Source organism: Diadema setosum, chromosome 17, assembly GCF_964275005.1.
Source record: "Diadema setosum chromosome 17, eeDiaSeto1, whole genome shotgun sequence".
Classification (NCBI taxonomy): domain Eukaryota; kingdom Metazoa; phylum Echinodermata; class Echinoidea; order Diadematoida; family Diadematidae; genus Diadema; species Diadema setosum.
The window spans coordinates 5,655,308-5,680,318 of NC_092701.1; the positions used below are offsets into that span (position 1 = coordinate 5,655,308).

Genomic DNA, 25,011 nt, shown 5'->3' on the forward strand with positions numbered 1-25,011 from the left:
TCGTGAATAGCATGGAGATCATCTGTTGAAAACATGAGCTTTCATGGGAGGACATTGTCAAGGATTAATCGTTTTGGAGCTGTAACAAACAACGCACACGAAGGATTGATTTTGTAGTTTTGCCCACGAAGTGATATCAACCAGTTGAAAATTTACACATGATAATAAATTTTAACAAAGAAGTAGTATATAGGGCATAGGCAGGAATATCGTTTGAATTTTCGAGAAAGTTTAAAGAGGTTTTCCGGATGATTTTCATAATTTTACACCACGTAGTGCATAAATCGACAGCTCCATAAATAGATTCGTGGAATTTAATGTAGTCCTTGAGGAGATAAACCAATAAATTGAAAATCTTCAACAAGTTATACTGAACAGTTTTGAGACACGGAGCCTCACATACTTTAGAAATGTAGCAGTGTAATTCCATTACAAAACCTATTGCTCAACAAGATCACCTGTAAAGAATCCATGCATGCCTTCTTCTTTTGTTCAGCTTCCTTGAGCCCCAACACATGCTTTTTTTTTTTTATGGTGAGGCTGCCATGTCATCATCCTTGCTCATTGCAATTCGTCATGAATTTTGATAACATTCTCATTCCTGTTTCCAATCACTATAAATTCTGAAACTCTGTACCCATTTTAACTAATTTATAGTCGTTCAAATGTAAAAGCATAACAATCATCCAGTAGGTCCAATTCAATTGTGCGCAAAAACTAATTCAAATTTCATCAGCGCGGAATATTCATTATCTTAAGAATGGTGGCCATACTACAGACATTTGAATCAGAATGTAAGATGGTCTTCATCGAAATAATAATAAATAAAATAAATGTGTCCAGTCATCAGTGACTACTCTGTCAATTAAAAGATTAAAAGTCACAAACCAGACAGTACAAGTTAAACTTCACATCTTGACGTCCTTCCTGACGGCCATTACTTTGCAAGTCATCATTTCATGTCTTTTTGGCAAAATATAATCATTTGCCATATCTTTGCGTTCGCGTTAGAGTTATATCATTTAGACAGAATGATAACATCAATCTTAACATCCATGAAAACACCCTATGAGGCATACATTATTACGATATCTTATAGATTTATATTGTCAGATTGTAGCTGTCATTTTTGCACAATTTTGGCTTATTAATTTGACAAACTGTACATTTGAAAATACAAATCACTGGTGTTTAACCTTCGTCCACGAGTTGAATAATCCAAATTCGAATTCAGCTTCAAGATTCAGCAAAAAGGTACCACTGAAAAACAAAAAAACAAATCTACATTCTCTAGTTATCAAATGATGTTTGTTGTTGCTGTTGTTTTTAATGGACATGATAGCCGCCATTTTGAATATCGCGAAAACCCTCAAGGAATTTAAGACAATGGGAGAGTTGAAACAACTAGATGCGGATTCAGTGCCCTCGAAATATGATAAAAAATACATATTTTTATTCTCGATTTTTTTTCTCCTCTATATGGAAAACATAGAAATTTTTGTTTCAGTTGGCCATTCTTGGGGCCATTTTGAATATCCCCAAACCGTCAAGAATGCAAGATTCGTCTCACCAGGATTCAGATTCAGAATCCTAGAAGTATGGTGAAATCTTTTTTCTTTCTTTTCTTTTCTTTTTTTTTTTACCATAATAGGGAATTTGATATGTATTGGAATTCCTGATTTCCGCGATCAATTTGGCTGCTATTTTTGATACCTCAAAACCCTCACAGTACAGAAGCTGCATCCTCCAGATTTAGCATTTTCCAAATAATCATAAAAATGCCTGTTACCGATAATGATGCTCAAAGGCATTTGTTAAGCGTCATATCCGTTATTAGTGAAGGTAAAGCTGTTATTATCTACCTGGTAACAGACGGTAATTTGCATTTGATTTAACATAGAATTCATCAAATATTATATCAGTTCTGTAAAGATTGTTAGTGGTCAAGTGAAACTGCAATCATGGATTTAAGAGTGCTTTGATTATATAAGGTACTTTGATGTAATCAGACATAAGATTGACGTGCCTTTTAACAACGCAAGGTAACTTGCAGATAATGCAAATGAAAATCAGGGGCCCGTTGCATAAAACTTAACGTTGAATTTCAATGGTAACTACGGTCAAAATTAGGCATCACAGCCAATCAGCATCAAGGATTATAAAATTTACCGCTAATTTGAAGACTTACCGCTAGAAAGGAGCGGTAAGTCCAGCGGTAAGGGTTTTATGCAACAGGGCCCAGATGATTTAAGAGGAGAATAATTGTATTGTACAGACCCTGAAAAATAGGTTAAAGTATTTTCTGTCTTCCAATCTGAAAGCTAGAAATGCAATGTTGTTTGAAACGTTATTACATCTATCACGGTGGGGGCTAATTTTTGTATTGTGCAATTTTTACCATTTTGCCACACTAGCTTTCTTAGGACTTTTAGTATCATGTTTACGAAACCATACGAGTTGCACAGCGCTGGAATTCCTACTGTGTTGCAATTTATGGTGGGTGAAACCTTATTTTGACTGAACTAAAATGTGTTCAGTAGACTTACCTGTTGCACGAGGGTAACGGATCATATAAGCAGTCAATGTCAGAAGCAGAATTAGATCGTATCTTGTGTCCATCACAGCTACTCCAAGACTGAAACATTTGGCATAAAATAAGGGGACACGATGTTCTGCAAACCTTTCAAATGATCACTATTATCAGTTTTCTATAGTCGAGCACACCCCACATGCAATGCGGCCTTGTGAGATGATGGAAGTATTAGTTCTTGATCTTCTTTTTCTTTCAGAAAAAGTGCGTTAAAGCAATTATGTCGCTCCACCACGTAACATACCTGTTTGCTCACTATAATTGTCGGATGTTACTCATAGATATCAGATTATACGCGGCATAAACCATTACGGGTAGATTGCTCCTTAATAGAATACATAGACCAATACTTAATGACAGAAAAGGATTTTGTCTGTTTACTCATTCAACAATGCTTCATGACCACTAATGATAATCGCGATTGACGCACAGTACGACAGATTCATTTTTACTCCTATGTTTTATTTCTCCATGGTCAAAGGTCAACCAATAATGTAATTGCACGAGGGCTAAGGCGACAGGAATGCATACAGTATAGAGTGTATGGCATAGCATGCATTAGTTGTTAGGATGACTTAAAGTGTACAACAAATTTTATGCGCTATAAATTGTAGCGTATATATATATATATATATATATATATATATATTGTCTCAGATTCCTGAGTATACCTGCCAAAGTCATGAATGAACATTGATTCACCTGCAATGGACGGTTGTCATATCCATCAAGTGATACTGCACCCATCAGAAGACCAACGTCACAGCATACAAAACTGACACTGCGTTTCCTCCCCATTGTACCAAGTGTGAATTCGTTTCGAAAAAAGATGCAAAGACTGAGGGTCCCAAAGCAAGATATGCTTCAGTCCTCATGGATAAGATTAATGGACACCCTAGTATGTCAGTAATGTCATTTCAGACATGAGTAATCTTCACTGGTTCTTTTTGTGTTAATTTTCCCCGTATACAAGTCTTTCTTTGTTTCTTTGTAGATTTTATTTAGTCACGGGGTTAAAAGTCTTCAATCAGTCAAGATGCTGTTTTTCAGAGAGGCCGTGGAGCACAGAAACGAAACAAAATCAATTCCAACGTAGAAGTAATACAAATATGAACAAAGAAACAAAGCGTAACAAACCAAAGCAAAGAATGAACGTACTATGAAAAGCAAAATAGAAAAAAAAAATAACAATAGTCATTTAGGGCGTTTGTATTCTTCAGCAGTTAAAACAAACACTGCAATATCAACTCGGACTACATGTATAGGTATCTACGACTGACTTGAGCTAATACAGGTGTATTCAAAAGAGTTAGACTGCAGCCTTATCTTTTTATTTTGATGCATTGTTTTGCAACTTCCAACATTGTGACTTTACGTGCCCTGTCTAACTGTTGTTACAATGAAAACATTTGATGACATATGTACATGTACTTGTACTGGACCCTATAGCTTTGTCAGATTCAGGCTTTGGTGCCAATGAAGTTTCTGAACTAGCATTCTTCGGATTGAGAATTCCTGAGAAATGGTCTCAACATGTGTCTGGCCTGGTTTGCGGTACGAATTTCTTAACTAGTGTCTGTATGCCTCTGCACCAACTCAAATGCATTCAACACTGCCTTCTTCACTGTAGCATAATCACGTTATTGCTCTTTGGAAAGAGATGAGTGTACATCGGCTGCTTTGCCAACAAACACACTTTGCACTTTGCACACGCCAAAACTCCTGTGGCCACTGGCGTAGCCAGGGGGGGGGGGGGGGGGGCGATGGGGGCGGTCGCCCCCCCCCCCCTAAGATTTGGACCGGGGATTTGCGAGGCGGAAAAAAAATGCGTGTTCACTGTATGCATGCACATGAAGCGGGTCTCCTTTTCAACCTTTCATCAAATAAGATCATAATTTTTTTAATATTTCACTCAAAGTGTGCACCAGATCGTTGAATTTCAGTTCAAAATATGCAAAATCTCTCGTGCTTGGGAGGGGGATACCCCCCTCCCAGACCCTCCCCCTCTCTGCCTCTTTCCCTAGCCTTAGTACACTTTTTAGATTTACAAAAAAATTATGAAAAATTCTGAGTGCACATGACTTATCACCTATATTCCGAAACTCAATGTTCCCTCATGTACAAGGGGAATTTCCCCTTTTTATCGACCCTTTCCTCCCTAAGCCCCCCCCCCCCACATCATTTTTTTTTAATGAGTTCCCATATATTCCATCAAATATGCGTATACGAGATATCTCAATCAACCTTAAAAAAGGCAAAAGCTCCATCGTACGGGAAGGGTGGAGATAACACTCACCCACGCCTTCTTCCTGCATGTAGACTGTGGCTACACTTTGAACATAAACAGTTTTCCAAATATAACACAAAATGTGTGCACCAAAACGTTTAACTGCAATCAGAAAATTATATAGAATCTCCTTCCACAGACTTGCTACACTTCTCTCCTGATTGAAAAATTTCCAGAGATTCCAAGTGTACGCCAGATTGTTGATTTTTCAGTTCTGTAAGCTTAAAATTGAAAAAAAAAGGCCTTGAACATGGGAGAGGTATCTTGCAACCATTCCATTGCTTGTTACCCACTGTAGACCTAGTACATTTTTGAGAATGACAATTTCCGAATTTTCCACAAAAAGTGTGCTCTAGATCGCTTTATTTCAATTCTTAAAACGCAAAAGCTCCGCCGAGCTGGAGGGGGAATCCCCCTTCCCCTAAGCTCTTCCTCACTAGACTTTATACATATACACACAGATGATGCACATTCGGAATAAGAGTTAAATTCCGTGATTTTAACACTTCGATGAAAAAGTATTGCACCAAAAATTTGCACCAGATCGCTGAATTTAAGGTCTGAAAATGCGAAATCACCTTCGTTTGGGAGGGAAAATGTTCCTTGTGTGCATGCTTTTTCTGTTTGATTGCTGAACAGACAGCGTTCATGATATTCAGTGTAAGAATTAATACAAGACGTTTATTTAAATAATACCATTTTATAGCCATAATGTTCAATAATAATCGACATGAAAATATATTGCTACTTTAAACAAGTGGGACTGTTTCAAGTCGATATATAAACACGCAAAAACATGCATCAAATTGCACAAACATCAAAATGCAAAAAGTTCTCACCGTGGGTTGGGGGACACCCCCCTCCCACACCCTCCCCTTCCCCCTCGCTCGCTCCGCTCGCTCGGGCTCAGTCGCGTTCATGATATTAAGAGTAAGAATTAATACAAAACGTTAATTCTAATTGATACCATTTTATATATATTATTGGCAAATTGTGCAATAATAATCTACACTAGAATATACTGCAACCTTAAACAAGTTGGACTGTTTCAACTCGTTAAAACATTCAAAAACATGCATCAATTTGCACCATTTGCAACATCAAAATGCAAAAAGATCTCACCATGGGAGGGGGACACCCCCTCAAACACCCTCCCTTCCCCCTCGCTCGCTCCGCTCGCTCGGGTTCAATCGCGTTCATGATATTCAGTGAAAAGTATTAATACAAGAAGTGTATTTAAATCATAGGAAAATTGTTCAATAATAATCTATATCAAAATATACTGCTATCTTAAACAAGTGGGACTGTTTTACGTCGATAAAGCGCGCAAAAGCCTGCATCAAATTGCACCATTTACAACATCAAAATGCAAAAAGTTCTCACGTGGGAGGGGGGACACCCCCCTCCCACACCCCCTCCCCCTCCCTCCCTCGCTCCGCTCGCTCGGGTTCAGTCGCGTTCATGATATTCAGTGTAAGAATTAATACATGACATTTATTTTAATGATACCATATTATAGCCAAATTGTTCAATGATAATCGACATGAAAATATGTTGATACCTTAAACAAGTGGGACTGTTTCAATTCGATAACACGCGCAAAAACATGCATCAAATCGCACCATTTACAACATCAAAATGCAAAAAGTTCTCGCTCCGCTCGCTCGGGCTCGGTCGCTTCGCTCCCTCGCAGACCAACCGCCCCCCCCCCCCCAACATCAAATCCTGGCTACGCCGTTGCCTGTGGCCAGTTGAAACTGTCAGCCACCTTCTCACAAATGACACAAAATAGGCCTATGCATCGACTTTTTTTTTCTTTAAACTTTGGCACCAATCGAATGTTCCTGGCCAAATCATATTCGAGGGAAGCCCTTTCAACATTTCCAACAGTCTGTGCATGAGCCGATTCCATCTTCACGCAATTTCAGTTGGTGTTCCATTTCCCTTTCAAGTTTCTTAATTTCTATTCTTTCCTTCATTTCGGATAGTTGCGCTTAGAAGCATCAGTATGAAGCGCTATGTACAAGTATTCATTATCATTATCACTTCCATTTCTCTAGCTCTTTGCTCTTTTTCTATTTTTAATCTCATCTTCTCTTTCTCCATTTCCAATTCTCTCTCTTTCATTTGCAATTTAGCAAGCTCAAGCTGTGTTTGATCTGAAATTTGAGCGTGATCTGGAGTGTCAGTTTCTTCTTTGGGCTCCATGTGACCAGCTACTAAAGTCAAGAATCTCTGCCTTTCTTGCACCCTGTAGAACATCTACATTTAAATGCTGTGCAAAGCAGTCAAATCACATTTGCGTAACCTTTGCAATTTTTGAGGGACAAATATCTCCTCTGAACAAATGCCTGAGCATTAAAGGTACTGATTGACATTGTGAACACGTATTGCATGCAATATACACTTGAAAAATCAAGTCAACTGGCGTTTTGATTCTACCAATGTTCTGAATTCCGGAACGTTCCCAATTCTGAATTTTGGCTTAAATTCACTTCCCCGACAAAAGCCCCCAATTTTGCAACGACCAAAATCACATGAATGATGAGAATGATCACACAAAATAACCAATATATTATTGATTATCAGGCGATTTAACCAACAGAAATATTGCCGGTACTCGTAATGATTGTTCACAATAGTACAATATTGATCAATAGAAACAATTACAAATCGATACATGCAGTACAGTCAAATCTGAAATCACAAGGTCCATGTAATCTCCTGGAAATGTTCAAAGATGATGTTCGATCGATGCACAGATGAATGATCCGTGATGCACCTATAAATGATTCCTCCGACGTACATCGATAAACACAGGTTGCTGTAATCCAAGGTAAATTCCACAGTATAAATCCACAGCTACACGTGCAGAATCTAGACGTTATGACGATCATGTCCAGTCGATGCGTGAATGATAATCCAGCAAATAATATCCAGCTAGGAATCCAGCCCGTCGCAGCTTTGACGTAGCAATGTCCATTGGCAAAAAATGGAGTCTATCTCCAATGTAAGCAAATTGATTCTCTGCAGGCAAATTGTCTCCCAGGCCTTATCTCCACAACTATAGCAGGTCAGCAGGTAACAGGACTGATTATGGCAAGTCGCTTTCAGAGCCAGAAGTGACGTAACTCTCAGAGCACAAGTGTTGGGTACTCTCCCTACTTCAGAATTTCTGTGGCTTACATAGGTCCATTCACCCATTCTTAAATGTTCTGTATTTCATTTTGCTCCAACCTGGGGCTATACAGTTTGTAGATACTTGTGAGTTCAGGACAGTTCCAGAAATCCTAGCTGACTCACGGTGTAACTATGCACATAACTACCAATCACATTGGGTTACAAGGATATTGTATGGATTGCATTACATCATCCCTAGAAATAACTACCAAACATTTAAGGATAGTACAGTGATTCACTCATGTAGGCACTTCCTAGATCATTCTAGATTGGGTGAGCTTTATTGTATTTCCTATCACATGCATGTGGTGTAGCTATACCAAAGAGAAAGTTCTCTACTTATCTGGTCAACCTGAATACATACACGCATTGAAGCAACGATGCATACAGTACATCATACATATATATCTACTAGGAGGTACATTGATGACAAACGGGATTGTCTGAGTTTGGTCAGAATTGCCAATGTTGTTGTTGTTTTTTTCTCTCCCTCTCTCTCTTCATGCGGTGCCCCTATAATGGGCATTTGGCTGTAAGTAGAGAGTATTTTGAAAGGAACCTTGCCGACTATGATCGGTTAGCAAAATTAAAAAGAAATGGTTGGCTTGATTTGACAAGTTTTGTTTTGGGTCTTTATATTATTATTACATTCGTATTTATTTACGCTTCGATATGTGTTTTCTGTACACTAGTATTCACTTGTAAAAAGTCCTAATATTACCAACTACAGTGTACAAGGTTAAAGTGAATTTTGTTCTGTGTTCTAGAATCTTGACGTCACAGCGTTTCTTGCTCGAATGAATTGTTCTACAATGTTCTTGAAGTTCATGTCTTGCTAACTAATTGAGCAAGTAGTCGCATATTAAATATGAATAATGCATCTAAAGCGGAATAATTAGCAAGGGCAACTAACAGATACCACATAAAAGAAGTAAGCATGATTGCAAATCAATCAGCAATAACAGATATTGATACCCAAATATTCCTTTTTGCAACTTATCATAATAAAGCAAGATTCGATTTGCTCAAAGAACCAGCAGTATGCATTACTGTACATATTGGTTCCTATATAGACTTATGCTGCTAAATGCTCATATCACCTTCAATAAACAAGAAATGAAAATTAGAGAAGGAAGAGTGAAGAGAGAGAGAGGGGGGGGGGGAGGTATATCCACCAATATAGAATACTATATTCACGAGTGTTTACTCCACAATGCAGTCACACACAACAGTACGTCACTGATCAAGATGTTGTGAAAGCACCATTGAACATACATATCCAAACTGTCAAGTTTATCTGTCAACCAGCTTATTCAACAAGTTCTTCCTATTTGCTAACTCAACTTAAAGGGATAGTGCAGTATTGGTGGAGATGAGAATTGGGCTTTAAAATTTTTGCGAGATACCAAGAAAGCACTTATGATATAGTACAGAGCATACCATTTTAAGGGGAATTCAAAGTTTATTTGATGAAAATCGGGTTTGGAATGACTGCAACATCCAAAAACAAAGTAAAACACAGAGATCGAAATAAAGTGTGGGTCCCACACTTTATTAGAATCGCTCTTTTTTGGCTATCTCAGCCATTTGAAAACCAATTTTCATCAAATAAACGTTGAATTCGTCATAGAATTACATGCTCTTTCATATTTCAGAAGAGGTTTCTCATCTCACGAAAAAATGTGAGAAACCTGAAATTAGGTCTCAACCAAAACTGTACGATCCCTTTAAAGTCCACTCACATAATGTAGGAGCTTGATTACAATGCCATATCAACCAATACGTAACTGAGGCAGGTTTGAGCCATGCGTTTCAGTTATCAGATATAAACGAAAATGAAAATCTCATGATGTGCCCATGCACATTTTTATCACTCTGTCCAACATGAAAGAAAACACCTATTTCAACTCAATTTGGAACAATGTAATCACGTATCTTCATCGCCAGTAGCAGCTCATAGATAACCCTAACACTATAATTATGGACAACAACCAGGCCTAGACTTGAACTAGACTTCACAGATTAAGTTTGACAAATAAAATAACTTACTCCTGCCGGAGACGAAGATAGTTGACTATCAAATGCTCTGCTTCGCAATATCTACGTGGTTCTTGTCGGCAAAGGTTTCAATATGAGGTGAGTAGAGGAAAACGTCTTTATTTATTGGGTATATTCAAAAGACCCTTTCCACAGATACATTTTAACTTTAATTTCGATACACCGACGCACAGTTCTTCATCACTTTTATTGCCACTTTAAAACCATAAATGTAATAACAAACCCTAAATATAACACTTCTTAATGCTAAAAGTAATAATCTAATTCACTATCATCGCCACAAGTGTTTTGTTGTTTGTTTGTTTTTTGATTTTTTTTTTCATTCCCTCCCGTTCCTTTCTTTGATAATGATATTGCATACATTCATTAAAGCGTATACCTTACCCCCAAAATAGGCATGCTGCAGCATTTGTTCTCTCTTGCACTGTCACCTGCACACACGACGCACTGTCACTCGCACACACCTACACTTTTTTGTCTACTATACCATGCAGCAGTCAATGGTGCTGCGTGCTGTTTTTTTTTTTCTTGTTTTAAAGCGCCAAGTCACTATTTTTCTTTTCTTTTTTTTTTCTGTAGCAAAATGTGTTTTGTGTATTAAGATTAAGAGTTTTATGAGTACATATATAATTGGTGTTGTATTACATTGGTATCACATATTCAGATAGGGCCTCATCCACGTCAAGCTCTGCTTATGATGACGGCCCCCTGTATTGATTTCTCCTTTGTTTATAGATACAGTATGCCTTAATATGTTATTTTGATTCATAATTATGCCACTTCAGACTGAATGTTGTTACGCAAATGATTTTTCTCTGTATTGATTTGTATGTATCTGTATCATTTTGTTTTCATTTGCAATTGTATTCGGAGAAAGAAAATGCAGAAATAAACCAAACAAACAAACAACAAACATGAAACTGCCATTTTCAAATTCATAGAATTTGGCGTAATCGATCTGCACACTCCGTCAGGTCATGTCTTTGTGTCCCCCCCCCCCCCCAACCATAAAGAAAGCAACTAATAATTTATTAAAAAAAAAAAAAAACGGTTCAACATCCTCTGCATAAAGATGATAGAAATTTGGAAATTATTGACCCTTAGATAGGTTGAGGCATTACACTCCAGGCGTTAAAGGTTAGCGACTTACGGCAAAATAAGGTTTTGTACCAACTTAGTGAATTTCTTCTCAAGAAATATAATTTTACCTTTACTATTTTCTGTAAGTCTCCTAAGCTGTATTTACAGAATGAAGGCTTCAACCTTCACAGCGATCATGGCTGAGATTGTGCAAAAATTAGTCCAATACTTCAATATCTAGTATTCTCATTGACAACGATCCTATATTTGAAATTTGTTAAGGTTATTGAATAAAACGTATTGGTCAGTAATTGCTTTTAATTGGCAAGTTTGTGTGTGTGTGTGTGTGTTTTAATAACGAGTTCTGCTATAACCAGCACATTACAAAGGTAAAGGTCATGATGGAGTGATTTTTATCATGATTTTTTTTTTTCTGTTGCGAGTTTTTCATATATCTCGTGGATCACCATTAGATTAGATTAAAAATGAGGAAAAGATATAAAAGTGTGCTATGATTTCTTTTTTTTTTCTCAGTGATGACGTGTTATAGGGCGAGTTCAATTCAATTCAATTCAATTCAATTTTATTTCCATTTCCATTTCCATTGAATAAACAATAAACAATTTCAAGGAAAACGTACAAGTGGTCACGAGTAACAACAGAATTTCGTTTCTAGGGTATATACCTAATACAAAGATTAGAATGGAAATGGAGGGTCCCACTTAAAAAGCAAAGCTTGTAGGGTATGGGACCCTCAAAAAATACGTACACAAAGTCAAAGAAACCAATGTCAACTGACATGAAATTAACTTAGGAAGGGGAAAAAAAGAAGAAAAAAAAGAAAGAAAAAGAACAAAAAAGGGGGAAATGAGACTATGGTACAACACACGCCATCGTGGACACAAGCATACTGTACTTCATGATGAAAATGCAATAACAAAACAATGCAACGCTCCCTGGTTTGAAATTGCGATTGATTGGGTGCATATGCCGGTATGAATGCATAGGAATGGATATAAAAAAAAAAGAGAAAGAGAATAGACTCACTGTTACTGGTACAATAAAAGAAATATCTGAGGTAAACTTATGTTAGACAGATTGTTTTCCATAAAAGATGATTTCTGTGTGATATCTTAATACTTGTAAAAACAAGCAAACAAACAAACAAACAACCGACTTGATTGAGAGAATGAAACCGAACCTAATTTGGTTGTCAGTTGCACTGACAGAGGCCTGAGACAGCTGAGACTAAGATGTAACAAGCTAGTGTTATCACTTTTCTATTTCGTACCCCTAAGGAAATACGACAGACTACAGAATGATAAGGCTTAATTCTTAAAAAAAGCATGATGTGGTAAATACTGTTGATGGGCAATCTTTGTTTTGCTTTATTATGAGTAAGTGTCATAAATGTACTCTTTGTGTGATGCGATTTTAAAATAGTTTTTTTTTTTACATCTCTGCTGTACATCTGTATTTTTTTATGTGCAGTCCTACAATTTTGTCGGCTTTCGATATTACACAGATAAAATAAGAACAGAACACATATGAAAATGTGTGTTGTTATTCTATTCATCTGTGTTTTCCGTTTTACATGACAATAACACTCAAACTCCACTGTTTCACACTCTGGAGACGTGAGTTGTAAGTATATGCATACGAAAATTATTTTGGCCATAGTATGGTAATGCTGTAAATTTTCACACTACCCAATGTCCATTCATACTGAAATTGAACAAATTGTTACTAAACATTTCAAAGGACAGCAAATGCAAGTTCAAAACAAAACTATATAGCTTAACAATGAGTTTTTACTGCACATTGTACATTTAGACGCATGCTCCAGATCTGGAAGATCTGGGTTGTTGTTGTTTTTTTTTTGGGGGGGGGGGATGGGGGAGAACAAACAGAAATAAATAACTCACAACCAACAGAGTCGGAGGTTCAGTTTTCAAAGAGCATGGTTTTAAAAAAAAAAATCTTCAAATTCACAGATGTTTAAGGAGACAGAGAAACCAAAGTTTGACCATTTAATTTGTTCTCTTCTCTTTTCATAGATACAACTTCAGATGTCTGCATCGGAACACACATAAGTGCATACAAATATTCAACTGCAATTTAACAAATTGAAGAAAAATCCACTTTTACACCAAATATTCAAACATTTGATATTCACATCTTTATTATACTGAAGTACAGCGTATGACAGTGTGCTATAGTATCTCACCTTCAAGCAATGACATAAAATATGATGTCACAATAGATATCACACATAAGCAAATGAGCTGAAGTTTTTAACGTTTTCAGTGAACACACAGTGTTATGCAAGTCATTACAAAGATTATGGGTCTTATTTGCATGCATCTAATGTAGAGTGTGTTACGTATATATATATAAAGAAGGTTGAGAAAATCAGGGTTAATAATCAAAGCGTACTAGCTGATATTCGATTCATATGCAGGCATTAAAAACTAGTAACAAATATATACCTCTACAACAAGTATACGGCATGTCTTATCAACAACAAAAACAGGTATTTGTATTTGACACGGTTCAATTTGTTTATGTTATCTTTTTTTCGCGAGACTAATTTTACCACAAGTCTCATACTTTCATATTTTGATAGTTTTTAAAGCAGATCACCTTTTAAAAGCGCAGTGTATTCTGAACTTTTATTCTGAAACGTGTCATGAAATAATAAAAAAAAAACGTTTACCAATAATGTGTGAAACACGTCATACGAAATTAATTACGCTTTAAGCCTTTCTATCGCACACGTGTAAAGTTGCGAGAAAAAAAGAAAGAGAGAGAGAGAGAGAGAGAGATCTTTATTTTAGTGACTCCACTTTGACATCATTCATTTAAACCAGTACCGGAAATCATCTTACTTTTCATTCAGGTGGGGTCATTGGCATTCATAATTTGGATAATTTAGCATTGTTGATAACAATGTTCACATTTCTGACATTCTCAATAACACACACATACAACAGATGTTATGCCTTTGGCACGGTATTCGACTCTGCCAATCTTGATAAAACATTTTCCAGATAATTACAAAGAGAAAGGTTAAACTTCAGTCTGTATTCTCAACCACACCAGTGTTATTGATAGCATGAATATCTATACTCGAAAAGAAAGTTTCCACGTACAAACTTGACTTGTCAGCAATGTACTGAGTGTCATGTGTCACAACTACGTAAGCGGGTATTTACAACATTTACCAGTTCGGGGAAAAAGTTATCCACTATTGAAAAGATGGCAATCTACATCAATCTTCCCGCCCCATGTCATATCAGAATAACTATGTAATTTAATATATAATATAATAGCTTATTTGTATCCAATGCATGAAATTATATTGTATAGTAACAGTATACAGCTGTACAGTAAATGAACTCTATTTTGTGATTCATATTTGCTTATATTAGTATTTACTCTCCACTTCTCAGTAACTACGTGTCTGGATGTCTTGTTGGAAAGGAAATTAATGCCTTAGTCCAACTGCCAAATTCACCATTATTTAGAAATAATGTTAACAGGTAAGTTGACAATATAGCAAATACAAATTCATATGATAAAATGAGTCTTGAATGCATAATGAATATGTTTCATATATATTAAATTTCAAATGGATATGAAAGCATTTTGTCCACTACAACTGTATCATAATTCAGTGTCAGAGGTATGGTACTGATCTTGGAAAAACCCGAAAAGAGAATTCCCCACTAATATGGAATTCCTTATTCGCGAGTATCGAATATTAGCATGAAAATTTTATTACAAATTGCCAACTGTTATTCATAAGGACATTTTGCATGTTCGTAGATGTATGGATAAGTCTAATTGTGATAAGTTTATCTTGATCGAAATGAGAAGAATCAAGCTAATTACAAATTATGTATTTGCCTTTCACACGTGAGCAATCGTTTGACTTGATGTTCTATGCGTATTACATACTTTCCAGTACTTAACATCATAATATCCAACGTTGATTATTTTAAACCACCAACACCTTCGACAGACACACATAATATCGATGAAGCTTTGTTGCTAAAAAGCATTTTTAATTTTCATCACAGCAAATTCGTTTATGAATGACATGTTTTCAGAGTTCATCTGAAAATAAACCAGGAGGGAACCCTTAATGATCTTTGGTCTCATGACCTTCTATTCATTACATACTACAAAATTATGTACCAGTAAGATCCAATGTCAAATGTCACACAAGTTAATCATTCTGCCCATGATGTATGGAAATGAAAAATCAAATAATCCGAAATTTCAATGAAATCTCCAACATCGTAATGCTCGGATTAGTATGCATTTGCCTAGCTAGACTTTCACAAGAAACTTTAAACTGCTTATTTTGTTTTATTTATTTATTTATTTATCTATTTATTTATCTATTTATTAAGTCTTCTTTAAAAGCAGGGTAATCCCATTCAGTGGCACAAAAGGGCTGCTTTACAAAGGAGCCCTGCGTTGATATACATTACATTACATGTGCACACAATATAAAACAACTACAAAACAAACATAGATATGATACAGTTAAAGAACGATCAGTTCGTAAGAGCATAAACACAAAAGAAAGAACATAACACAAGCGGAGAAAATAGATATCTGAATAATTCATATCTAGTGCAAAGGGTGAGCATCTCCATCAAACCTTGAGAGCTCTCATGTATGTCTTTTTTTTTAATCACCCAAATACAGTGCCTTGTTGTTGGCGCTTACATTCTCGCCTCCCTTCTCCTTTTATATTCCACTTCATTCTTTTCTTTCCCTATTATACTCTTTGTCAAATATCCCCTGTTCGTGTCATTCTCTTCTTTCTCCCTCACCATATACTTTATATCCCATTTCCATTGTTTTCCTCCACCTCTTTCCTGGTTCATCAGCTCCGTGAGAACTTCGTGGCTCATCTTTATGCCATTTGGGCTGGGTTAATTTTCCTTTGATGCCTTGACTTCTTTTCTCTTGCCTTGCCTTCTCATTTTCTATTGGTACGTTTGTCTACTTGCCCTTCCTCGTCCTCCGATCGCCTTGCTTCTCCATGTGTTTTATTAACCTTCTTGGCTGCTACTTTCACTGTGGCTCTATTTGAAAGGGAAAAAATGAACATAGTAATAAATACATAAAACATGTTAACAGGTCATCAGGTCATGCGCAGTACAAAAAAAAAAATGGTGCTACAGGCCAAGTCCCTTCTCCAGCTAAAGATATATTACTGGCCTTCTTCAAGGCCTACATTCGATACTATTTAGCATATTGGAAGTATGTCAATGCCCTTTCCATTGTTGACTGAAGATTCGCTGGAGAGCAGCCCCTTAAGCGACTCTTCAGCGTTTATCCGATGGTCTACGTCTAATGGAATGTCTATTAACCCCGCTAAGTGTGAGAGTATGCACGTCTGTTTCATGAAAAATCCCCCAACCCATGGCCACTGGAAATTGACCAAGAACCGCTAATGCAATCCACGTCTGTGAAATTGCTGGGAGTCCACATTCGTCATGATCTAAAGTGGCAAAGTCATGTTGATTTTATGATTAAGCGAGCCAACGGACGGATTTATCTCACTAGGACTTTCAAAGGTTACGGACTGTCAATTGAGGATCTCTGCACCATCAACATTGGTTTCATCAGACCCCTTGTAAAGTATACGTGCCCAGTTTGTAATGGTGGCTTAACTAAAGAACATGTTTACTGTTTAGAAAGGGTACAGAAAAGGAGTCTGAAAATAATCTTAGAAACGAATTATCAATCATACGAGACAGCTCTGACTCTTCTGAACTTGACGTCCTTGGCTGACAGAAGGAAACAATTTTGTCTGACGTTTGCTGAGAAAATGGTTTCAAGTGATAAGGTTTACTACCTCATACCCCCATGTAAGAGCATTAGTAATCTACGCAAATCAAATGTCAGAGAACAATTAAAATGCAAACCTAAGCGATTCCGCAACAGTTCAGTACCGTATTTCATTGATTTGTTGAATCCACTTTAATCAGGTTGATAATTATATAACTTGTATGGTATATTGTAAAAATTAAGTTGCAGATTGGTTGTATGTTACATAATTTACATTTCATTGTTCGGTCGCACTATCTATGAGGCACTATCTCTATAGACCTTTATACCCATCTCACTCTCTCCTCTCTCTCTCTCTCTCTCTCTCGCTTCTTTCTTCCTATATCTCTCCTCTCTCTCTCTCTCTCTCTCTCTCACTCTCCCCTCTATTCAAACTACTTTTATGTGAAATAGTGCAAAGTTTTGTAATCACCATCCAAATATGGTTCCCAGTGGTGTTCAGAGTTTATTGGTCATCATTTGAGATTTGAGACAATGGTTTCAAATGATAAGGTTTTCTACCTCATACCCCTATGTAAGAACATTAGACATTTACGTATTAAAATCAAATGTCAGAGAACGATTAAAATGCAAAATTCAGTGATTCCGCAACAGTTCAGTACCGTATCTCATTGATTTGTTGAATTCACTTTAATCAGGGTGATAATTATCATTATTATTTGTATGGTATATTGTTAGAAATTAAGTTTCAGATTGGTTGTATGTTACATAATTTATATTTTATTGTTCGGTCGCACTATCTATGAGGCATTATCTCTATAGACCTTTATACCCATCTCACTCTCTCCTCTCTCTCCCTCTCGTTCTCGCTTCTTTCTTCCTATCTCTCTCCTCTCTCTCTCTCTCTCTCTCTCTCTCACTCTCCCCTCTATTCAAACTACTTTTATGTGAAATAGTGCAAAGTTTTGTAATCACCATCCAAATATGGTTCCCAGTGGTGTTCAGAGTTTATTGGTCATCATTTGAGATTTGAGACAATGGTTTCAAATGATAAGGTTTTCTACCTCATACCCCTATGTAAGAACATTAGACATTTACGTATTAAAATCAAATGTCAGAGAACGATTAAAATGCAAAATTCAGTGATTCCGCAACAGTTCAGTACCGTATCTCATTGATTTGTTGAATTCACTTTAATCAGGGTGATAATTATCATATTATTTGTATGGTATATTGTTAATAATTAAGTTGCAGATTAGTTGTATGTTACATAATTTACATTTTATTGTTCGGTTGCACTATCTATGAGGCATTATGTCAATGGGCTTTTATATCTATCTCGCTCTCTCATCTCTCTCTCACTCTCTTTCTCTCTCCCTCTCTCTCACCGGGCCCTCTCTTCAAACTACTTTAATGCGAAATAGTGCAACGTTTTGTAATCACCATCCAAATATGGTTCTCATGGGTGTTCAGAGCTTATTGATCATAATTTTAGATTCATTTGCAATATTCATAGCTATACATCGAAAGAGTTTACCAAGCAACACATATTGTCTATTTGATATTTTGTATTTATCATACGATTTATATTGACAATTATATATATATATTTTTTTTTCAAGACGGTGCAATTTCATAACACACATATTTTCTTTTATAATAATGATAATGCGTTGAATTGAGATTATTGTGTGATATTGATTGAGGTTATGTATTTAGATCATTATTGGAAAAAAATCTTAATTGTTATGAGAATAATCAAAATGTGAAATATAAATGAATGTTGTTGTGTTTGTATGCTTATTGCATATATGTGGGTAGCCCCCCTCTATATGTATGTATATATATATATATATATATATATATATATACATATAATATATATATAATTATATATTTATATATGTATACAATCATATATATAATTATACATACATAAATATATAATTATATATTTTATATTATATATATATAAAGTGTATGTGTTAATATATTTTTCTTTTTTTTATTGGACCATCCTAACCCATTCAAAAAGTGATCGAAATAAGAGTGAGTTAGAAGGTGCAGTTTCATAGAAAAGGGACTAAAAAACATTTAAAGATTAGGGACACTCTGGGGTGCTGTGCAGAAGTATCAGTTTCAAAGTGAAGGGGTGCCAGTCCCAAAAGTACCAGAAATCTGCTATTTTGTCAAATTTCTGACAAATTTTGATCGAAGGTACAGAAAAGATTACTCTACGGGGTAAAACAAACTTAAACAACTTGAGACGGTCAATTCCAACAACGTATTTTTGTCCATCAAAGAGAGCCCCAATCTGAAATTATTATTTTTTTTTTTTTTTTGGGGGGGGGTTTGAGCTGGACGGTCACAATGTAACATGTCCGTTTCATCAATTTACACATTATAGCAAACGTATTCCACCACTTCAGCAAGCTTTACCACTACATGTTTCAGATCTTTGTCCGATCCTTCTTACCTGCTTACTTCTATATCTATTGTCATTGTTGTTAATGTTGCCTTCTTTCTCTTTTTCATAAGTGTCTCTGTAATATCCTGACACTCTCTTTATGTTACATATTATCGTACTGTTCCACGTCCGTCCTTCTTTGCTTGTGGACTAAAACGTGTATGTCACTTCATTCGCAGACTATTCGAGAGGATTTTTTTTTTTTTTCGAGGGATCAGCACATTACAGTAACTTATTTGTTATTTTTCTCTATTTTTTTTTTGGGGGGGGGGGAGTGAACTCTTTGTTGTTGTTGTTTTTTTCCTGAACATGCCGTATAGAGCAATCTATCATCGTCATTTGATCTCATAAGCTTATCGTCAATTATTATCACTATTATTATTATTATCATAATTATTATTATTATTATTATTATTATTATTATTATTATTATTCTGTTTTGGATAGATACTGAATTGAAATTAATTGCATTCAATGGGATCTTTGGTCATTCTAGGATAATACGCAGACACCATTGCAGTTTTTATTACCTATCAAGACAATGACACAGATCAATCAGGCGGGAGGGTATAGTGATGTAATCCTTTTCACGAGCAACGTAACCCTTTTTAACAACCATCAAGTTGCTTTGACATGTTATTCTCCCTGTGCAGACGATCACATTAAATTATGTGAAAACACCTATGTATCTAGCTGCAGTACAGTGGGCCTACATGTTACAGTTGATGAGTTAAGATTATGTCAGATTGGAGTTTATACCTGTGCTAAGATAGAGTCTTGTTGATTGCCACCGAGTACTTTGCTCAAGGGTTCTCCATTGATGTTAATATCTTCCAGCTGTAGCATGCAGAAGTTAAAAAAAAAAAGGAGGGGAAACGAAATGAATCAAACACCAGAAATTCTAACAAGTACATGAAAATATTAGTATCTTATTATATGCCTATGATACACATAATTTTTTTTTTCTCAAACTGTCAATGGAAACCTTGCTTCATACAGTTGCGATTTGCATAAAATCGTGATTTTGGTAGGTACATTTCCTTATCTTACGATTTATATTGGACGGTTTCACTAACTGGGACACAAAAAGGAAATTGAAATTGCAGATCATATTCGAACGATCACGCTTGTACTCTATTTCTTTTTCCTCATTCGTTATGCGAAGCATCAGGATGCGTATGCATTTATTAAAGTTCACTTCTTCCTGCTAGGTGCATGAGGGAAAATGCTCTAACTTGTTCTCTGTTTTGTTATATTTCGTTTTGTTTTGTTGTTTTTTAATCCATGTCGCCTTCATTTTTTGTCCTTTTTGTTAAAGTAGACAAATCAACTATTCTTACTTTACATTGTGTTGTCAGTGACGAGATTGTTTTGAAGAATGTCGTAAGCAGGTTACGGCATTTGATATCAGCACTCTTGAGATGTTGAAACTGCGACAGACATTTAGCCAAGTTCACTGCTGCCGGCTGTGAGATCTTATTGTCATACAACTCCATGGAAAGCTCCTGAATCTGAGAAATGAGAGAAATAAGTGAAATGTACACTTTTAGACGCCAATATATATATATATATATATATATATATGACCATATTTCATTCTGTTCTGATTACGGACATAATCGGGTATATATTTCACTACAGCTTTACCCGAAACAAACACAGAAATCATTTTAGGAGCGTTAAGAAATCTCACGTGTAGCAAGAAAAACTGAAAAACTATAGCATTAGGTGACTTTGATGAATGATCAGATGAAGAGGAGCCTTATTAAATGATTGAATCAATAAAGGTTATTTCTTATTTGACTAGTAAAATTTATGAATGTTGTTAGTTCCCAAAGAGAATTATTGGTATAAAGGGGGATGGGAGGAGACATTTTGTTATTGTTGACTCATTGTACTGAAGGATTCCATAATCATACAAGATTTGTTATGATAGGATCTGGAAACAGTTAAGTTAGGAAAACAGAAATTATAAATTGTGGGGGGAGGGAGTATGACCAGGTGATTTATTACCAACTGTCAATTGACACTTAAAAGTAAATTATGAGACATAACTATACATCTTCCCGATACAATGTCCCCATTATACTGATTATCTGGTTTCAACTTATCATCTACTTGCATGTCGTACATATTATTCCTATCAAATCATAAGTTTGAGGCTAAATGTTATAGTTTCTGTCTGTGCGTCGTGTAAGCTTTCTGTATCAGGGAACATTCATAAACTATATGAGTAGAAAATATTGGAAACACAAGTCTGAGAACGAATGCATGTAATATTGCCTTTGATCATAAGGGATTCTTGGATGACAACATAGTGGATCAAGTACAGTCAGTAAGAAAATAGCTGTGTTCAACCCTCCTATGACTGTACTCCAAGCAGTCTATGGAAAGAATATTGCCGTATCGTTACCCACATGTAACAGCAATGATGTTGGTCTTTTTTTTTTACATAATACACAAGAGGGATATGTTGTGTCGTATTAGTTGATATAATCACTAAAACATTCAGACTGTTTCACTGTAACACTTTCACGAAACTCAAACTTATTTTCTGACTTTTAAAAAGTGGCAACTTTGTCCTACTCACATATGCTTGAGTCAACAAATCACTGTCATTTTCACAGAGAAGTTAGTCAACATGTGTACAAATACCCCTTACAAAACTACATTCTAGTTCGTCGTTATGAACCGATGAGTACGAATTAAATTCATAAGTGGTCGGGATTCAGGAACGAGTTGGAAACCGTTTACTCTTGACCCACCACCCCTCACCGCACCCCCCCCCAAACACACACAAACACACAAACACACACACACACACACTTAACCCGTTGAGGACGAGTGCCGAGTATACTCGGGCAGGTGTCTATGGGATATGAGTGTTGTAGCAAAATCAGTCCGTCTTCAACGGGTTAAAAATGCACACACAGATCTGCCAGTTGTAATTTATATCATCACTATTATTATCACTATTATTGTTATTGTTATCATCATCATCATCATTATTCCAAGGGTACCACCTACCACCTGCAGATCACGTGCCAGGACAATCCTGAGCGAAAAAAAAATAGTGACCACTGGTTTTCCTTTCATTCCGAAGTAGGCCTACATGTTTATTCATAAAATAATCATATCAGACGAGTGTTAATTTGCATGGCAAACACTTCTCAAATGAGACTTCAGATTCGTTTAATGAGTCAAAGAAAGAGTCAAATAAAAATTGTGCATAGACAAGGGTGTCATATATACTATACCTGGCAGGATTTTGCCAGGTCGACGGCTGTTGAGAAGAATTCATCGGACAGATCGTAGCATCCTATACTGAAGCTCTTAAGACGTGGCATAGTACACACCCAGTTTGCCAAGTCATTTCCCATCGACAACTGATATTCAGAATCATTGTCGGAGTTCAACAGGGTTATCGTCAGACTTTGAATCTGTCAGAAAAAAAGGGAAAAATTAAAACAGAAACTAAAAAATAGTTTTAAAAAACACCCAACGTTTCTTAACAGTTTTTTGTTTTGTTTTGTAAAATGCTACCAAAATTTACTTCATTGCACGACAAGAGAACTACACGGAAAAATTGATAAATGATACCTGACAGGATGACGCCAAGGTGGTGGTTGTTGAGAAGAAATTTTCCGGCCAGTAGTAGCATTTCACGCTGAAGGTCGCAAGACTCAGCATAGTACACACCCATTTGGCCAAGTTTATTTCCATCTCAGATTCATATTGAGAGTCGTCGTTGCGTTTGTAAAGTTCCAACGTCAGATCTTTAATCTATGGGTAAGAAAACATCCTGAAACATCTACTTAACACAGAATGTATTGAACTTTTGGACGAATGAATAAATGAACGTTATTATAATAATACAAACACGACTTATGATAATGGCAAGTCGGTTTTAATATCAAAGAAATATGAAACTGAATTATACTACTTTTCCTGCTCCACACAAAAAGATCGTAATACATAAAGTGTATATCGACGTTGTATACATATTTTAAAACCAGTATTAATAAATGAAATTCTGAATTTATATAAGAATTCAGTCATTGTGTCTGCTATCGATATGGCAACGAGGGGACTGAGGGATCTTTTTTCAGTAAAATGACTTGAAACTGAATATAAAACAGTACGAGGAGTGTGCTCATTTTAATTTTTTTTTCTTTCTTTAAACACAAGTTAGTGTCCAAACCAAGTCACAGTAGTTAGTGGCAGTCACTTATGCCCATGTCAGACCATATGTATGCCGTATGTAAATAATATGTAATGTAGCCCTGATTGTATGTAATGTAATCCTGATTGTATGGTTTATGGTGAAACTGGACGTGGAGTAGTTTTGAACCATATTAAATGTCGAATGATTGGATTCTGTTTGAGATTAGTTAAGGGAAAAGAAACCAAACACTCATGAACAATTTTCAAATATCTTATATCTTGTGCATTTACAAGGAGACATACACTCCCCGCCAAAATCACAATGGTTATTACTTATCGCAAATACTTTTTCTTATGCAGGGATATAGGTAATGTGTGGTTAGCACAAGGTGTTGGATTTAGTGCGGCATGGATTTCACACACCTCAAAAGTTATAGACTTTTTGATATGTTTAGTCAAGAGTGGAGAGCAGCTACATAGTCAAATAGAATTTGTACAAATGATAGAATGTTTAAGGATAATTTAATGTTTGAGAAATATTTGCAGGTCTTGTGTAACAAAAATTTATATTACCTTAAGTAAATTCAGATGTCGTTCTAATGGATTACCCATTGATAAGGGCAGGTTTGATGCAAGCCTGACATTTGAATTAATAATAATAATACATAACATTTATAAAGCGCTTAATATCATATTTCTAAGCGCTGGGGAAAAACAAAGATAGAGAAGCAATCCACATATAAGTACAGTAAACAATCTTATATATAACAACAATTACAAATACTATTACTACTACTGACACAGATAACACTGCCTAAAGAGATATGTTTTGAGGTTTGACTTAAATGAATCTAGTGTATTGGCTTGTCGGATGCTGACGGGAAGATTGTTCCATAGTTTAGGGGCAAGAGAGGAAAAGGCACGATCACCATAACGTGTGTTGGTACGAGGTCCGGAGGATAACTGAAGATTGGCAGTGGTGGCGGAACGAAGACGTCTGGTTGTGGAGAATGTGGATGCAGAGCGGAGAGAAATAAGATCTTGAAGGTAGGGTGGTGCAAGGTTGTGGTTGATTTTGAAGATGAGAAGGAGAACTTTGAAGATGATTCTGTCTTGGATCTGTAGCCAGTGAAGGGACTGTAAGATTGGGCTGATATGATCTGATTTTTTAGTTCGAGTGACAAGTCTGGCAGCAGTGTCTTGTATTCGTTGAAGGGGTGCAATGTTGGAGTATGGGAGACCTGCAAGGAGACCATTGCAGTAATCCAAATGTGATGAGATGAAGGCATGGACTAATCGTTCCGTGGATGACTTATCGAGATATCGCCTTATCTTTCCGATTTTGCAGACACCCCATGAGGCAGATCGACATAT

General features: G+C 36.1%; 1 protein-coding gene across 1 annotated transcript in view; it reads right to left on the minus strand.

The window, feature by feature from the left end:
• The window catches only part of LOC140241120 (uncharacterized), a 44,476-nt gene that overhangs the window by 14,474 nt on the left and 4,991 nt on the right, over positions 1-25,011 (minus strand). The window contains exons 3-4 of the mRNA XM_072320887.1: positions 22,731-22,913; positions 20,870-20,984 (exon numbers count right to left, since the gene is read on the minus strand). Of these exons, the coding sequence (XP_072176988.1) occupies positions 20,870-20,984; positions 22,731-22,913 (298 nt within the window). The remainder of the gene's footprint in view (positions 1-20,869; positions 20,985-22,730; positions 22,914-25,011) is intronic.